The 16,232-nt window shown below is 35.2% G+C and overlaps 1 protein-coding gene across 2 annotated transcripts in view; it reads left to right on the top strand.

Moving 5' to 3' along the window:
• The window catches only part of LOC125653910 (A disintegrin and metalloproteinase with thrombospondin motifs 9-like), a 92,675-nt gene that overhangs the window by 11,145 nt on the left and 65,298 nt on the right, over positions 1 to 16,232 (top strand). For both annotated transcript variants that reach the window (XR_007362123.2, XM_056143269.1), the window contains exon 4: positions 15,224 to 15,522. Coding sequence is in view for 1 of the 2 variants with exons in the window: in XM_056143269.1 (XP_055999244.1) it covers positions 15,224 to 15,522 (299 nt within the window). In the remaining variant the exon portion in view is untranslated. The remainder of the gene's footprint in view (positions 1 to 15,223; positions 15,523 to 16,232) is intronic.

Here is a 16,232-nt window from a genome sequence, read left to right as displayed (position 1 = left end):
GACACATTATGAATTTTCACTGTAGAATTGCATGAGCATTATGATCAAATTATCAGCTCAGGTGAAACTATTTCTTCCTTGGTAAGGTCATGTATTGAGAGCCAATATGTGTGTGGACTAAAGCCAATATGCTAGAGTGTTTGTGAAGGTATCTGAGAAATCACACTAGAATGTTTTCATATTGCTCTACGATTGGGGGAGATATTGTCTCAGTTGATAGTTTTGACTTTTTTCAGATGTGAGGTAGTGCTGCTTTTTTCAGTGACCACATGGAATTTGTATACTTTGTTCAAGAAAACAGCCAAAAGTAAAGTTTTAAAACCCTCCATATGAAACCTGGTTCCTTTGGACCATTTTAGAATTGGATTAAAACTTTAGAAAGTAATTAGATTGTTTTACAAAATGAGTTATTTTGGGGTTTAACTATGTAAGCAGAATGCTCGGTGTTGGTCGTCTACTAGAAAAAAAAGAGCAGCTTTATTGCCAATATGATAACACAAGGAAGAGGGTCACCGAATGCCTTGATAGAAGAATGGTGTAAATCTTTGCAACAAGAAAGCCCAAGCTGAAGAAATCCTATCATTCTTCTTGCCTTTGGCACAGGTATTGTATACAGATCCTGTATCAGACATAACAGCACTTAAGGACGCTCAAACATCATAAGGCAATGCAGGGGGGGGAGGGGGCATCAAAAGGGTGTTATAAGTCTTGAGTCAGTCATTTTTAAATTTTGAGACAATGCACACATTGGGCATAATGGAGGTCTACAAATACCAACCCTCTAGAACTGTCAGACATTTTGCGAAGTTTCAATAACTTTGAGTTGAATGATGAGGTACCAAATATATTGTATGTATTTTGTCCATTTTACCTTCACCTTAAATGGACAAATCTAAAACTTCGCAAATTTAAGATGTGTTGTTCATTGTTTGGAAAGAGCAAAAACTGCTTTCAGAAAATTTAAAGAAAGATGAGTGAAACTGTATATAATTGCATCTGGTTGGAAGAATTGGGGTACAAAAATGTCCCTGTATTTGGAATGCAGGAACAAAGTAGAATAGTACTGGAAGCATTTTCAGCCACTGGTTTCTCATTGGGTTTTTTTCTATGATGTTTTAGGTATGTCACTGTGTATTTTACTTCTTTATGGGTTTTGTTGTAATTAGAATTCAGTATTTCTTTAATGATTGAACATAACTTGGAGATTATACAATTAATTTTCAGATTCTATAAAAAGTCTACTGATCATGCAGGCAGCTTGCCGATAAATTTCTGCAAAAGAGCGATAATTAAACTGGTGGTTGTTTGGACAAATTCATCTCAGCATCTTGCATCATAAGAATGGTCTATAATGCATTTTGCAGACACTGAGATGAAAGAGAACGAGGATTTTTGGGTTCATGGAAGAGATCAGAGCAGGAAAGACAGGGGAACCAAATTTGTTTTCTCTCCAACTACCGCATTTAATGTTCAATAGAGTCTGTTGCAGTCACTCAGACTTGCAGTGATTGGGTTTTGGGATGTCTGTATGTGATTGTTTATTATGTAAGCTTAGAGGATTAGCTTAGATAGGATTTTGTGCTTGTACTTTTGATGAAGTGTCTGTTTAGCTAACTTAACTCCCCTGTATCAATGATTCTTCTTTCGCTATTTGATATTGATGGAGTTGTTGAATGTTTGTGACGGTGCACACGTGAATGAAATCTTTTGTTTTCTGCAGGGTATAGTTTTTTGTATCGTTGTTTGATAAGATAGAGGTTAATTTCAAGAAGAGTTTTGAAAACACTTTTCGAGTCTCTTCGTGCATAGTCTTGAAATACAGCAAATACATAATATTAATGAATTTTGCATGTAAGTATTCATATTTTCCCTAAGCCCTATGGCTGGATAATGGGCAAGTATGTGCCAATTCTAAGAGAATTCCCTGGCTTAGTAGACTAAGTTAGTAGCGCTGAGTGTAAAGGACAGACAGACCGGTCCCTTTAATTTTTGAATTTATGCTAAAAAGGGTGGGGGTTGGGGTTGGGGGTTAGAAGGATGAGAACCAAATTCAGAGTTGTGTAATACTACCTCAGAATCCATTCAGGAAAATGCTTCTCTATCAATTGTGCAAAAGGAAATAACAGTTATCTGAAAGTGTTCATGATGACAGTCATTTAAGTGTTTGTGGAACTAGGTCTTATATGTAATAGTATGAAATGGTTGTGTAATTGTCTGTATTGGATAATTTGAAGAGTAAGATGTCTTTGATTGGAAAATCATGAAATGTCCTTTTATCTTGCCCAAGCAAAGAAGATAAGACACCTCAAGATCTATGTGCTTTAGGCTCTTTCTCAAAATCTCACCATCACTTGGATTATCAAGAAAATATCTGGCTTAAATAAAGAAATCCTATTTGCGTTTCTCACACTCTAAAAAAACAAGAGATATTTTTGTTTAGAGAACCAATAATAAAAAGTATCTTTTAAGTCTATCATAGATTTGTAATGTTTTGAGTAATCACGACTGAAACAGCATGAACTTTTGGAGATTGCACACAATGTAAAAAATGCTGAATTTGAAAATTATTAAATTGCTACCATTGGATCATATAAAATTTCAAGATTAATTGCAGTCATTGTTTTCAGAAAGTGCATTTTGACATGATCTGTATTCCTTGTGAATGGATGAAAGAGCTGAAATATCTCATTCAGATGTAGTGAGTCATATTTTGCATTAAAATTTTTGGAGTGCAAAATTGACAATTGTAGAGAACAATACCTGGTATGTAAAATGTTGGTCACATATGTCATCTGTAGCAAAACTTTCTGAAAGAGCAAGAGAATTACAAAATGATGTACACTTGAAAATTTGGGATGCCGTGACTTGTAAACAAAATGTCATTTTGCTGTTTGAATTTATTTTGATCCATATTGTTTGGTTTGAGATATATATGATCATTTGTATATAGTATATCAGTATGGTTTTTTAATTTGTCCAATGAGAAAGAGGGCAAAAGAGATGAAAGTAGAATGGGGATGAAATTGTCAGTAGAGAAAAATAGAACTTGGACAAAGGCTTTAGGACATAATTTGAAAATATCTGTGAGAAGCACTTGCAGCTTTGAAATTTCCTTTGTTGTAAGATATATGAGCTGTTTGCTAATATACTTTTCACAAATTTAATGTCATTGAGAAATTTCTTTCAAAATTAACCAGAACTGTTCTTGTGTAATGGGTAAAAGGATTCTTATAAATGCGTGTATAACTTTTGATTGTGTATGTAAATTGTTACAAGGAGTTTTTGTAAAGTCTCTTTGAAGATCCAGATGTAAAATGTAACTAAAACATCTAAGAAAAATGTCTCATAATTGTATGTTAATCCTAAGGGGTATTTTGGTATCTTTCACTGGTAGTTTTGGCTAAATAGATCATGGAAATCTTTTAATGGATTGGTGAATATGAATCTCGATGCATTTACAAGATAAAAATGTTTTGCCGTATCTATTTAACTGTCCCATTCATAAGAACACTTAGACTTCAAAGGTCACATGGTGCAAAAAGTCATGAATGAGAAAAAGGTATGCTTGGTAAAAGTTCACCTGTCATTGTAAACGACCAGGATTCAGGTAAAAAAAAAAAGAAAGAAAGAAATCATCCCTCACACGTCTCTTTGTTTATGTTGACAAGAGATAGAATGAGCAGTAGTGACGTTTTATAATCTATCATTTTGTACACAAGTAAAATCTTGAGAAGTGAATCCTCTTTTTAATTGAAATTTCTTCAGCTAGGGTAAGATTTTTTTTATGCAGTCCATTCATACAGTATTGAATAAAGGAGTTCTTTAAATGGTACGTTGTAACTTACTTATTGTGCTCGTTGGGGTATTAACCTGAAAAAAGCTCTTTCTCGAAGTCATTGATAATGTCAGAAAATAATATTTATGTCGGGCATATTAGGGGTATAAAGAGGCCAAACTTTAATGGAAGAAAAACAGTCAGCAATTCATGTCTAATTGAAAAGAAAATCAAGGAAAATGGTTTTAAAGTTTTTTGTCAGTGTCTCCAATGGTACAAAGAAATTTAATCAGATAATGGGAAATCTCTGCACTTCAAACACTCTCACAGCCTTGATTAGCCAATTGAAGGAAATGACAAGTTTATTTCAGCTTATGTTAAATATTTTCTACATTTGCAAACAAAATGTATTTAGACACTTGTGTCAAGGCTGCTCTGCTGATTTTTGATTTACAATGTACACAAACTAAACTGAAATTTAAAACTGTCTTCTTGATGGAAATTTCAGTGGAATTGCAGACAAAACAATATATATATACATGTATAACAAAGTTCACAGTGGATTTTAACTGACTAGCTGGATTTGAGGTTTTTGCATAGCCAAAAAAGAAATAAAGATTATGAATTAATTCTTTAAATATGAAATCTGAAGGTGAAAAGCTTTAAAGTAAATAACTAGATTATAGTGCAGTGCATAATTCAAACTGAATAGGTGTGCAGTTGTTGAAGTTATACTCAAAGATAATAGATTGATTGAAAATTCCCCGAGGTTGCATTTGCTCTAGCCTTTTGCCACTTGTGTACTCTATACAAATTGTGCAAGATTACTGTAGGATTAGCAAGTTAACCTAATAATTCCTATTTAGATAATTTCCTACAACAAATATTGATAAATAGATACAGTTTAAATGCCATGGATTGAAAGGGACTACCAGAGATTATGCTGTTTGAGTGCTCCCGCGGATAGAACCAACACCCATGAGAAGTTATGTCGCTAAGTACAAGTTATTTGTTTGATGTTGTAGTGTATTAACTCGAGTAATTCGACTAGAGAATCAGTGATAAGTACCAGTCTTATTGGACTGATAGTACTCCAAAATTTGGTGCTATCAGCCAAAAGTTATCACAATTCTGTTCTTGTAATCTGTCAAACTTGGTGTGATACAATGTTTTATCCCTTTATTAACTGTGGTAGTCATTCGCTTATTAAGGGGCAACGGACAGTCATTATCTGTACAAGTAAAGGTGTGTTGGATACTTGACTGTCAAGTTCAGTTTAAGGATTTCATATTTATGCAGCTAATCTATAATTATGCATCCCATGCACTCCCACTAAGGTGCAACAGCAAGTGTGAGCTGCAGAAATCTTTCTGGGATCCATTTCTTTCCTTTATTTTCTTTTCATTTGTAATTCCAATTCTTTTGTGTAGAGAAATACATTTAGAGGAAAATAGTTGGGGGAGGGGGGAGTTTCACAATATTGAAAGTTAGTTTCTATAAGATGAACTTAAACTTCAGAACTTCCTGAAACCATCAACATTGAATTTCAATGCAAATTCAAGAATTATATGGCTAGGTCAACCTAAACTTGTTATTTAACACATATGATAGAGGGGAGACTAAGGCCTGGTTAGAGCGATGACCATAATTGGGGGGTTGACTGAATGACACCTTGTCAGTCCTATGACCTGTTAATGTCCCCCTACTTAGGACACTGCCGTTTAACCACAGAATTTGATTTATCGGACTGTGGTAAATGGTCGCGTTGTTGGTGGTGGGAAGGTGATGGGCAATAGTGAAGTTTGATCTTAGCTACATGTCACTTGTTATCACATTGGCTCTAAGAGTGGGTAACTCTGAAAATTGAGATACTATTTTTCAGAAAATCTGTAGACCTTGAAAAAATCTTTCAGTGCCAAATGTCCTGTTTTGCTAGTGAAGGGATTAAGGATAAATGAATGGGATACAAGAAGTTGCTTCTACTTAATTCAACGAAAGCAAAAAATCTACCCTAGTTCACTTAAAATGATGTTGTTTTAAAAGAAAAATAGAAATTTGTACCTTTATTTTGAAGAATCTTGGAAAATGTGTTGAATGTTTGGGTGTAGAGACAACTTTAGCTAAGTATGTTTATTACATTGTGACTATCAGCATCAGAAGTAACCCCTGGCTATATGCTGTACTAGTGGACTATATTGTCCTACTCACCTGTCACCTGCCACACAACAAGCTGTCTACTATCAATCTCACAAATGTATTGAAATTTATGGAGTTCTGGGTAAATGGGGATGATTGTCTTGTGTGTGATGGCAGACACTGATGTAATGGAAGCCCATTTTTCAGTGTGTTGAATGATGCAAAGGCTAAAAGTCGCTAGTCCTTATTTCCCCTGCCTGACAAGGGAGATTTGTACTTGGCTTCTGTTTACAAACTGGCAAGGTTATGAATTTGATTTCAAGCTTACTAATTCCTGGTGAAGGGTGATTTGTAAAAGTTCCATAAGTTACAGGGACTTGGCAGATATTAATATGGATTATGATGTAAAGGCTGCGACTGTTTTGAATGTTGAGTTCCCCAGGTGTTCAGATGCCTTTGACTTACTGATGTGGTGTCAGATCATATCATAAAGTGAATTTGACTCACAGGTCCTTGGCTTCTCTTCTAGTTCTTATGAATGAAAAGGACATAGTATCCTTTTATTTACCAGGACTCTTTTTAATAGGAGTCTCTTTATTTTCCTTAACAGTCTCTACAAAACCATACCAGTCTTTGTCAATGAAATCTCTCGTGTGGATGAATGTTGGAGTAAATACTCTTGCATTTTGGGGGAACAAAAACAAAAGTGTCATTTATTTAGAATAATATCTATGATAATCATATGGGAAGAAAACTTGTCTTGAGACTGGTAATATTCATGTTAACCTTAATCTGTCTTATCTTTCCAGCAAATCTGTATCTCTCTTTTATATTTGTTTTTCTTGTAAATATTCATAGACTTGTGTTTAATAGATCAAAAATGTTTTCACATGAGTCATCAGTTGACAAAAAGTCCTGCCAAGCATTCTTCATTATAATTGGCCATTGGCCTTAAGCTCGTAAAAGGGGGTACCAGTCCACTTTGTTGGCTACAGGGGGACAATGGCCAAGCTAAGACGACGGGTACCAGCAAACGACTGTCTTTTTGGTGAAAGGTCAAAAATAATGTGTTGGCCAGCATAAATTCTATGTTTCAAGGACACAACTTGTATTTTTTGTGGCAGTTAGTCCCGTTTTTCATGCTGAATGAAGGAATTACATTAGCACACTGTAGGATGTATGTTCGTATCTGAGATTGTTTGCTTGAAGCGAAAAGAAGAATGTTAAGAAATGTAGGGAATTCTGCTTTTGAAGATGACATCTGCCTGTTTCTGATCAGAGAGGCTACTACATTTTCTATTTTTTAAAAAGAAATGCCTTAGCAGTAAGTATTTTCAACCACCTGGTGCAAAAATTAGATAAGATGATGAACAGGAGGATGGAAAGTCCAGGAATGAAACCGTTCAGCAGGAAACGGAGAAAGAAAAATGCAGAAGCTCTGTCCCAGACACTGATGCCCTATCATTTACGGTTTTAATTGTCATTTAAGCTTACTGTCAGGTGATAAGATATCAAAAGTGTGGGCAATTCAGCACGTACACTCAAACCTCCCACTGAATCCTTAATCCGCCTTGCATCATGTATTTATCACTGTCGTTGAGCAGAGAACATTAAAAAATAAAAGAAATGCCACAGCCCAAATGCTTCATTCATCATCAGAGACTAGTTTTAAAGAAACAAGAGCCAAGTCTGTGTATGGTGGTTGTGTTAATTTTCTTGTAATCATTCTTTATTTTCTTAATTGAGGTGTAGCCTGGGTTAATCTGTATCTAATTAGATTATGGTAGGTGCATTACTAGTGTGTATGTAGACAGTGTGATGGAGTGATTACTGGGAGTAATTTGGTTTCCCCCCAGTCTGGTTAATCAAGACCTGTATGTGATGAAACATCAATATCTGTTCATCAAACATCAAGACAGATCATGACCTTGACCCCTGTAGTATAGAGAAAGATGTGGCAATGTGGCTGCAAAGAACTTTAAGAACTTCCTGTGTGATCCAGCAGATGCTTGAAGCTTTTTGATTCCATTATCACTGGTACAATTGTTGCAAACACATGTTGGATTTGGATGTTAAAGATTCTGCACAGAATGACACTGATCAGACATGGTTTAACATCTCGGTCACCGGAATTCTTGCCCTAAATAATCAATGACCTGTAACAAAATTGTGTTTGAATGGTGAATCCCAAAGTGAATACTTTTCTGAGCTTTGCAATGGTATAGAATGTCTGTATCAACTGAAATGAGCATCACAGGGTGTAACTATAATTTGTGGCATTATACCCTGATCTGGGATATGATGTTTTCATTGCATTGAAGATTCAATTACAGAGAGCATATCTATGTAATAAAAGACATTCTGAAGGGTAAAGGAGTAAGCCATTAAAGGCATGACACTTTGACCTGTATATATACAGTGCATGAAAAATAGATTAAAAAAGCAATATAGATGGGAGATAAGGTGGGTGGGTCATGATTTTTTTTGCTGGTAATTGTTTCATGCAGATAGTATTTCCCATGTTCTAATGAAAGTATTCTAATTGTTTCTTTGGATTGTTGAACCTCTTGACTCTGCGGGAATAAACGTGGTCTGAACCATATTGCATCACTGTTGTTAGATAACTCATAATTGGGGACAGTGGGATGCTACATTGATGAATCCATGAATTAAACAAAGATGTGGTCAAGAAGGAAACTGTCTGCCAGCAGATGTCACTATCTGAGGGTCATTGTTTTGGAGTAATCTGATTGGATTAGGGTACTAGGTCTCTGGCAGAAGTGATGACCCTGTTCATGGAAGTGTCTGTTGCATGTGGATGTCATAACAAACCTGCTTTGCAAGTTTGGTATTAAAGGGAGCAGTTTGTGAACTTCTGTTTCAAGATTACATGAGGGATGGTGTTGCTACAAATAAGTAAATGACGTAGTTAATTATTGGAATATCTGAAGTCTCAATCCGGTTATTTTTGTTGCTGAAGAGCTGTGACATATGATTGGTGTTAAGCTTATTGTGTTGATAAGATCTTGATTTCTGTGTGCCTTGGTGACCTATCAGATGAATCCCCACTCAGGCAGTGATAGAGTGATCATTGAAATCTGTCACAGGCACACAGAGATGATAATCTGTTGTCCAAAGCCTTGTCAATGAACAGGCTAATCGGAAGATGATGTCATGATTTCTACTAGGACCTAAGTTTGTTTGCATGATTCTGCATTTGGTCTGCTTGGTGACATGCGGATATATTGTGCAGTTTTAATTTAATGTGATAGTTGATTAAGTACAGGTAGAGAAGGAGTGTCTAAATTTTGAGAGTCCTATGTTACTTATTGTGGAATATATTACTAATTTTCAATATCACCTTGCATACTAGAATGCCTTTTCATCAATGAAAAACAAATAATGAGGATTAAATAGTAATCAGAATTGTTTGAAAATGAGGAAGTGCCCTTCCATTGACTGACTGGGTGTTTTTTGCTGATCGAGGATTTCCTCGAGTTTGTTTGTGTTGAATAAGCAAAACTGAGAAATAGTAGAATATTGTAAAGGTTTATCGGTTTGCGGTTTGGCTAGTGGCCAGCTTGCATACTAACAGCTGATTGTAGCCAGTTGGAGCCTTTAAATTTCTCCCCATAGAAAAAGATCCTTTAATAATCGAGGCTAAACAAGAAAATTTATCTTGGTGCATAGGAATTGGTGAAGGATGTAGGGTTATTAAATGAACATATTACTTGCAATTAGGGATATCTGGGTTTTAAAAAATAATCCATTAATTTTGAATAACAGTAATGAAATCATTTTGATTTAGAACATCATTAAAGAAGAGTATGATTTTTAATTTTTTTTTTTTTTTTTTTTTTAATAATTTTAAGTTTGTAGTTGATGAATTTCAGTGTTAAACTGGAAATTGGTGAACAGATTTTTCAGTCTACATGCTTATTGGTGCAATAGTTTAATGCTTTACTACCCATCCATCTTTTTATTGTAAACTTTTGAAGATGTTTTTACTTTTTACAGCATGGCCAATTTTAACAAAAATTGCTGATTAGTATCTTCTGAAGCTCAGGTCCAAGAGTAGAACTTAAGAAATTCATGGCCCCTTTTGTCAAAAGTTCAGGATCCAAGGTTGGGCTATTGCATCTTTTCAAATCTCTTATTTCATGTCTTACTATCTAGCATATAAACTAGTTTCATTGTTTGTTTTTTGTTTTTGTTTTTTTTTCCCCCCCACATATATCAGTCTTTAAAGGACACATCGCATGTTTTTAAACTTTTTAATTTTTTCAGCAAAATTAATTCATTTCATGCCTAAAACTACTTTACATGTGTTTTAGATGAAACAGTTTGCGTAGTTTTCGAGTTTGAAAGCGATGAAATTCAAATCTTGCGATATGCATATTTTCTTCGATAGTTTACGCGCCATTATCTGTGACGTCATATGCGACCTCGAGCGAGAAGATTTGAAAACAGTTGTTGGCCATTTCATAAACATATTAGATTTAATTGACAAACAAACAATTATCACATTAATGGCTTGTAAATAATACTGCATTAGGGTGTTTTGTGCCGTTTAAGAGTGTACTTGCAGTCAGTAGAGAGGCTTTGAACTGTGTTTTTTGTCAATTTTTCAAAGGAAGGTGTGAGGGACAAGACGTGAATATTTTTTGTCGGCACAACGACTTTGCCATAAAAAACCCCAGTAGATTTTTTTTAAACAAGCACTTGGACAAAGACGTAAATAAACTGCGAGAAAATGGTTCTATCGAAGCTACGCACCGTTACATATAGGGCTACGGCTTATGCTTTCCGTTCTGCTCTCAAATTCAATACACACTCGCACCAACTGACCTTCACCTTGTAACAACATATAGGCAGAACTTCGCTAGCAGTGTCTACCAACTGGTAGTTTTAAAAAAGAAATTTAAAGATAAAAGATAATTGAAATTTCAATTATAAATAATAAAATATGATATTTCCTTACTTTGAATTGAATTAGATAATGTTTTCATTTTTTTTTAAGGAACGCGTACGTGTTTACAACAACAGCATGCCGCGCTCCCACTTCCTATATATAAGTAACAACGTGTAGATAACAAAAAAAAAATAAGGATTAATAAAATTGCTTGAATAAAATAATTTAAAAGTATTGGGATTTTCACCATAAGTTTGATCATTTTTATTATTATTTTTTTTTTCTCTTCGAAATGCACCCGTGACCGTAGGCCTAGTTGTCAATGATACATAATCGTATCATAATTTAGGTCTATCTAATTTCTCCAAAATTAAATTTAATAATATTTGCACTGTTTATTTTCAAAAAGCAACAACGCTAATTACAGTTGTTTACAGAAGTGACATTACCAAATAGTGTTTAGATAGTGATCCCATGTAAACATTATTTACTCGCAGATTTCATACTCGCTTTCCTCGCTACATTTGGGTCGCTATTTGTATGCACTGGTGGCTAAAAGATATAAGACTCGGAAAATTTGTCAACATCGAAATAAATGTTATCCATGGTAAATAAATTATGCCCCCAAAACCCGAGTTTTTAAAAATATCTAACACTACTTTTACAACAAGTTGATCGACGAAGGTCGCATATGACGTCACTGTACCACGTGACTACCTATCTAATTAACTAGGCTTTTTGAAATCGGGGCTTAGATTTAAGTCCGTATTGTGGCTAATTATCGCAGTACTTCAGCGAACGAACTATTGCAATTAATTTCTATAAGCATAAGGAAGACAAAATCCATATAATTTTGTATACTTTGAAAACACGATATGTGTCCTTTAATTCCAAAATACATTACTATTTCGGGGTAAAGTCTCCGCAGAGACCCCCTTATAATCTTTACCTAGGGTGCCAGGGGCCCCTTGGATTAGACTAGTTTCATAGTTATTATGATCTAAACTAAAATTGTGAAACTTTCACTAACTCCTGGGTCAAATGCTCTGACTCCACCATGGGGCTATTTGACTTAAAAATACTGTTTACTCCTCAACTAGCTCATATTTGACACAGAGGTTGCTTATGATCAGACACTTTGTGGCTAATATTGGAATAAATCAAAAATGTATTTGACTTGGCCATTATAAGCTTAGTTGCTGAGAGACATGTGACTCAAAAGTTACTTATAAACAGAGAATTTTGTCCTGATTCAGAACTAAGGACATCTGATTAAAGTCAGTCACTAGTCAATGAAAATTGAAGTGCTTCATAATTGGGAGACCATCATAATTTTATAAGCGACACATGGATAGGGTATGAACAATGTATCTTAAACAAGTACAAGGTCATTGGGAAAGAAGGTCAAGGTCATGAGGTCAAACATATGGAACAAAAGAAAGGTAATTCACATGTGCAAATATGAAGGCTTTTTACCATCCATTCTAAAGTTTTGGCCAAGGTTAAGATTTTTGCAGATCAACAGACCAAAAACTAATGATCCAACAATATCTTATGACTCGAAACCAAGGTTATTTGGCCTTTGGCCATAATCAAGGACACTGGATAAACTGTTGGAGATATTAGTTGCAGGCCAAAAATTTGTGATGAATTTAGAAGCTTATATTTGACACAACTGTGACTTATAGTCCGATGATGTGCATGTCATGAACCCCCCCCCCCCCCCTTCTTAAATTAACAAAAAATATTTGTCAAGACCATAATTTTGTAATAGAGGAACATGATAATAATTAAATGTTTTTTTTTACCACACAAAAAAAAAAAATGTCTTGAACTATCAACATGCTGTTGTCATATTTGATAGTTTTTTTTCTTGTTTGGTATTTGGGTAATGGTTAAGGCCCATGGGCCTCGTTTTTTTGAGTGAAATGGTTCATTGAAGATTTAGCTAAACAGTATCCACTAGACAATCTGTGGGACATGTCCATCCTAAGGGAGGGGAAGGGAGAGCCCTCAATGGATTGACCAGTATACAATGGTAACCTGGGACTGGTAGAAATGAGGTCAGCTGGCATTGTACAGCAGGGATCAGCTGGATCTCATGTGTTTCTAAATTTTGGGGTGGTGACAAATCTGTATGGACATTTTGTGACATTATGACCATTTTCAGTAAACATGTATAAACAATGTACATATTTAACAGCTATCTTGCTACACATGTTAAATCTGCAGGTTTGACCTTATAGACTGTTGCATGATACCCTGGGAAAGGGAGGAGAGGAGGGGGGGGATCCTACATTTTGTGTAAAGAACTGGTGTTTTATTCTTATGTAAGAGGAATGGAGAAAATGCAACAGACCAGACCGGTTTTCGAACCCAGGGCCCCTTAATCTCTAGTCAGGTGCTCTACCGAGCTATCTGGCCACCAGATCTGTCTGACCGCCACACTTAAATACATTCATGTTAAAAAAATAATATCCCTAAGACACGAAATTTTATGCTGGTACTTTTTAGATTTCCAGAATGTAAGTGGTTTGACAATTGTCAGTGAAACTACCAATAGTAAATCCACTCCGTGGATATAAGCAGGGAGCATGCAATTAAAAGCATGGTACTCCAGACAAAATGGGACTTTAATAGACTCCCTTATCACTATCCTAGACACCAAGCAGTTATCTTCACAATCTGCTGTAATTGACCCTTAGGAACCTTACTGATAAAACATAAAACAATTGCCTCCCCCTTATCAATCCTCAATTGACACTACAACAAAATAAGAAGGTTTTAGTTGCAACAATAAAACCAGATCAAAAGATTTGGCTGCAGCTATATAGGGTACATAGGGTGTGTTCCGGTTTCCCATGCAGCCCATCCACTGCTTCAGTGCACAGTTGAACTTTTACAATTTGCTGATTCGGAAGAAAAGAAAAAGTGTGTCACTGAATGTCATGGAATCCTAGTGCAGTACCATTTTGGTCAAATTTAAACATCAGTAGAAATGATCTGGATTGTTAGGGATTGCATAAATGGATTAAGACTGCTTGACTTTGTGTCATATTGCAAAGTAATGGGGTGGGGGATTATAGAGAGAAAGGATTAATTAGTTAAAAAGCAGTATTATTAATGCACACACATTTCATTCTGAAGCATAAGATACAATTGATATGAGAATCTTTGTTGCTTGTTGTATTGGTGTTTTGGGAAGTGGTCTATGGTTGGATTCTGTGTTATAATTGGCTGCCATTTACTGACTCTTCAAGGATATCTCTATAACCTCTTCCAATCCAATTACATTTTGATGCATCAAGTTGTTCAAATCACCAGGAAACAATATCTCATTGCTATAATGCAAAGGCAGACAGAAGTTTGACGGAAGAACTACATTCTCCAGATAAAGATGAGATAGGGAGGTGCTAAATTGCTTGTAAGCTCAAACAAGCCTTCAAAAAAAAGTCTGGTTAGGCATGTTTTGGAAAAATGTTTTTCATTCTTGTTCGGACATAGGTGACAGTTTCATATTTCCCTTGTAATATGAACTATATACAACTTATCAACAGATGCTATGATTAATATGTATCTGAATTTTTTTATGGAAAAAAATTTCACTGTTGATCAAAGGCTGTTTTTTTATGAATCATGTTTAAATATTGGACGGAGAATGGTGATACCAGGTTGTGGCCTTAAAATTTGAAGCCTTTGAAGTCGCCTCAGTAACTGTCCACTTGTAAAGAAGCAGAAGATTGATTATTGTGAATGAATATTTTAAGATTTTATTAAATTGAAAAATTCTCTGAATTGGCCTAGATAGCATACAGTTGTTAAACAGGTGCAAGTTTACTATAATTTTTCAACAAAAATTGTGGTTTTTCTGAGTTACAACAGCATTGTCATAACAAATTGCTGTCCATCTGTAATCAGGCATTTAAGTAATGAGTTACTCATTGTTCTAGGAAGGGCATAAAGGTGAAAGATATGTATTAAGTTTCAGAAACTTTCTTTGGTATTTTATTCTTGAGAAAGATATTTCATAGCTTGTCAAAAACAACCATTACAAGCAAATCAACACCTGGCAAGGTTCAATGAAGAATTTTCTGCATTGAATTTCCACCTTATTCTTTGGTTGGCCCTTTATTCTTTGGTTGGCCGTTTATCATAGGTGAAAAGTGAAAGGATATATATGTGACCTCGTTATTTTTGACCTAGTTATTTTCTGTCAATGAGTCATTGAAGTTTAATACATAGTCTCTACTACATTCCATTTAAATTTTTGTTTGGAGAACATTTTCTGCTTCAACTGGTTTACAAACTGAATGTATGACAGGGTGCAATGTGTAAGAGCTTGGAAAAAGGTGCGATTTTTTCAAAAAGAAAAATTAAACGATTATTGTTTTATTTTTCAGAAAATTATAAGCACACAAGGAGGAAAGATGAAGTTGAATCTAGGAATAAGAATAGAGTAGAGAAGTCTTCATTTAATTCCCAAAGTGCACAAACTGAAGTAAATAGTGCATCTATACATCAAACATCTAAGTTCTCATCATCATCCCAATCATCAAAATCATTGCCCTATCGTCATCATCGCCAAAAGCGTTCAACCTCATATAAACGCAATGTGGAGGTCATGGTTGCTGCAGACAACAAGATGTTACAATACCATGGAAATGACCTTGAAAGATACATCTTGACCTTGATGGCAATAGTAAGTACAGAATAAAAACAAAATCTAAGGAATCTTCCATTAGAGTAGCAGCGATCTTTTCCTAATTACTAGAGGCAAAACGTTTTAATTAAGAAAGCTTTTGAACAGTTAATGTATTTAGAATTAAACTGATGTAGTATTTCTCTGTGGGTGTAGAGATAAATGAAAATGATGTATGGGGCTGTACTTTTTAGTGTACCCACTTTAATGGTGCAAAATAACTTCGATGGAAAATTTTGGTGCAAATAAATTTGGGATCTCACACTGTGCAAAATTATTCTGTCTCATTATTAACTGTACTAAAGAATGGTTGTGACACTTGCACACAGTCCTGTGGTGCATTCATTCAGGAGAGTGTCTGATCTCTTGTAAAATCTGTAGGAAATCATGTAGAAGACACACCTGGTAGATTCATTCTCTCAGACTGCCACCTCTCAGACCCCACAGAAAACTGATAAATAGCTCAGTGTTATACCTCTGTCACACCTGAGGACTTTATCCAAGTTATCCCTCCAGAAAGCATTAGACTGGGTGGATGAGCGAGAGGAAAACATTTATGAGGGTGCATCTTATTTTGGGCTTGCATCTGGTGGCCCAAATTTGTTAACCCTAGTTGCAAATCTGTTTTGAATTTCCTGACCATGCATTTCTTTTTAAAATTTATGTATTGCTTATTCAGCCTAGAAGTAAATTGTGTGTGCTTTTGCTGG

The sequence above is a fragment of the Ostrea edulis genome, chromosome 7, assembly GCF_947568905.1.
Source record: "Ostrea edulis chromosome 7, xbOstEdul1.1, whole genome shotgun sequence".
Taxonomy (NCBI): domain Eukaryota; kingdom Metazoa; phylum Mollusca; class Bivalvia; order Ostreida; family Ostreidae; genus Ostrea; species Ostrea edulis.
The sequence above is the reverse complement of the archived record's forward strand: the minus strand, read 5'-3'. Positions and strand labels throughout refer to the sequence as shown.